The sequence below is a fragment of the Macadamia integrifolia genome, unplaced genomic scaffold (assembly GCF_013358625.1).
Source record: "Macadamia integrifolia cultivar HAES 741 unplaced genomic scaffold, SCU_Mint_v3 scaffold3055, whole genome shotgun sequence".
Classification (NCBI taxonomy): Eukaryota; Viridiplantae; Streptophyta; class Magnoliopsida; order Proteales; family Proteaceae; genus Macadamia; species Macadamia integrifolia.
In genome coordinates, this window is record NW_024869166.1 from 31,624 (window position 1) to 33,090 (window position 1,467).

Here is a 1,467-nt window from a genome sequence, read left to right on the forward strand (position 1 = left end):
GTTAGAGGCATGCCCTCATTGCTCGCTAAAATTCTCTAATAGTGAGAGTGGGCCTTGCTACGGCTGCTGCTACAGCTACAGCATCATATGTCATGCTCCTCTTCTCTGAGCCGCACCTGGCATCTCAGTTCAGCGGTCAATCATTTCAAAAGTCTCCTTCCATTATTGAATAGTACAGGCAGGGTGAGCTTGTGCTCATCCAAAGCGCTAGCGAAGGCTCTCCCATTCCCACCGGGAGCCCCTCCCCTGGTCGCAAACACGGCCGACCGGGGGGCGTGAGCGGGTCTGTCGTCCTCCTCATTATAGTCCTCCTAGAATCAATAGCATTTCGTCGGAATACATCCTGTCTTTTCACCTGTGTAGTCCTATGCATAGTAAGTACTATAGCCCCAATCATGGCTACTAATAAAATAGGACTAGGAACCAAAAACCAGACGGAATAGTAGGTATAAAGTAAATTGCCCAATGTTTCCAAATTAGTCCAACTTCGTACCTTTCCGGCATGAACCGTCAATCTCAGCGAGTGAACTAGGTTTTGGTATTCCTTCTCGAGCTTCTATTTCTTCCGTTAAAGGAGATTCGGGAAAAGATGGAATAGGAAGACGTGTTTCCAGAACGAACAAGATACGGGTTGAGAAGGGGGAGTTAGCAAAGTTGGACAAGATTGGAATGAGCATTGGAACATGTATTGATGTACCAGATCGGCTAATGCTCCCAGGTTGATGCGATGTATTCCACCAGTTGACTGGAGACTTAATTATTGGTATATCGATCGGTCCAGCACGGATTGAAATAGGAGCCGGTTCGACAGGAAGCTTTTGAAAACGCAGTGCACCCAGGTAAATAAGGAACGAGATGAATACAGAGGTTAAACGAGCATCCCACACCCGAAAGGTGCCCCACATAGGTCTTCCCCGAAACCCCCCAGTCACTAAGGTAAACAACGTAGAAAAAGCACCCATTTCTGTACCGGTTCCGGAAGAGCGAAGAAAAAGGGGATGTTTTGTTAAAAGGAACATAAAACTGTTTATAGCCGTTGCGATATATACAAGTATACTCATCCGAGCCGCAGGAACATGTACATACGGAATACGAGAATTTCCACCTTGTTGAAGATCTTGTGGTGCTACCCGAAGACTTAAATGAATAGCCATCGCTGTTAAGAACAACCGAGATCCAATGAGAATTTGCGCGTAGCTTCTGGTCTTTGACATAAAGAAAGAAGGTTGTAATAACGAAACGGACATGTGAGAATTTGGTCCTAGCTAGTGAACAAGAAAGACATGGATGTATATTCAATACGCAATCAAAGGATTTCGCATGCTTACCAAAGAATCAACTCCATGAGCGCGCTAGCGCGCCCCAGCAAGAAAACGTTGCGCTAGCGCGCTCCTATCCTGACGTCTCGCGCGTCGCGCTCATCCGTTGCTTGGTTGCTTGCTGGGCGCTAACGCGCAGTAGTTTGAT

The 1,467-nt window shown here is 46.8% G+C and overlaps 1 protein-coding gene across 1 annotated transcript; it reads right to left on the reverse strand.

Moving 5' to 3' along the window:
• Positions 1-253: 253 nt before the first annotated feature.
• On the reverse strand, positions 254-1,384 carry LOC122067673 (putative cytochrome c biosynthesis ccmC-like mitochondrial protein). The gene has a single exon (XM_042631519.1). It carries the CDS (start codon positions 1,245-1,247, stop codon positions 477-479), a length of 771 nt encoding a protein of 256 aa, XP_042487453.1. The 5' UTR covers positions 1,248-1,384; the 3' UTR covers positions 254-476.
• Between the last annotated feature and the right edge of the window lie 83 nt (positions 1,385-1,467).

Coding starts and splice junctions, on each gene's coding strand:
- LOC122067673 (XM_042631519.1), bottom strand. CDS start 1,247: ATGTCCGTTTCGTTATTACAACCTTCTTTCTTTATGTCAAAGACCAGA.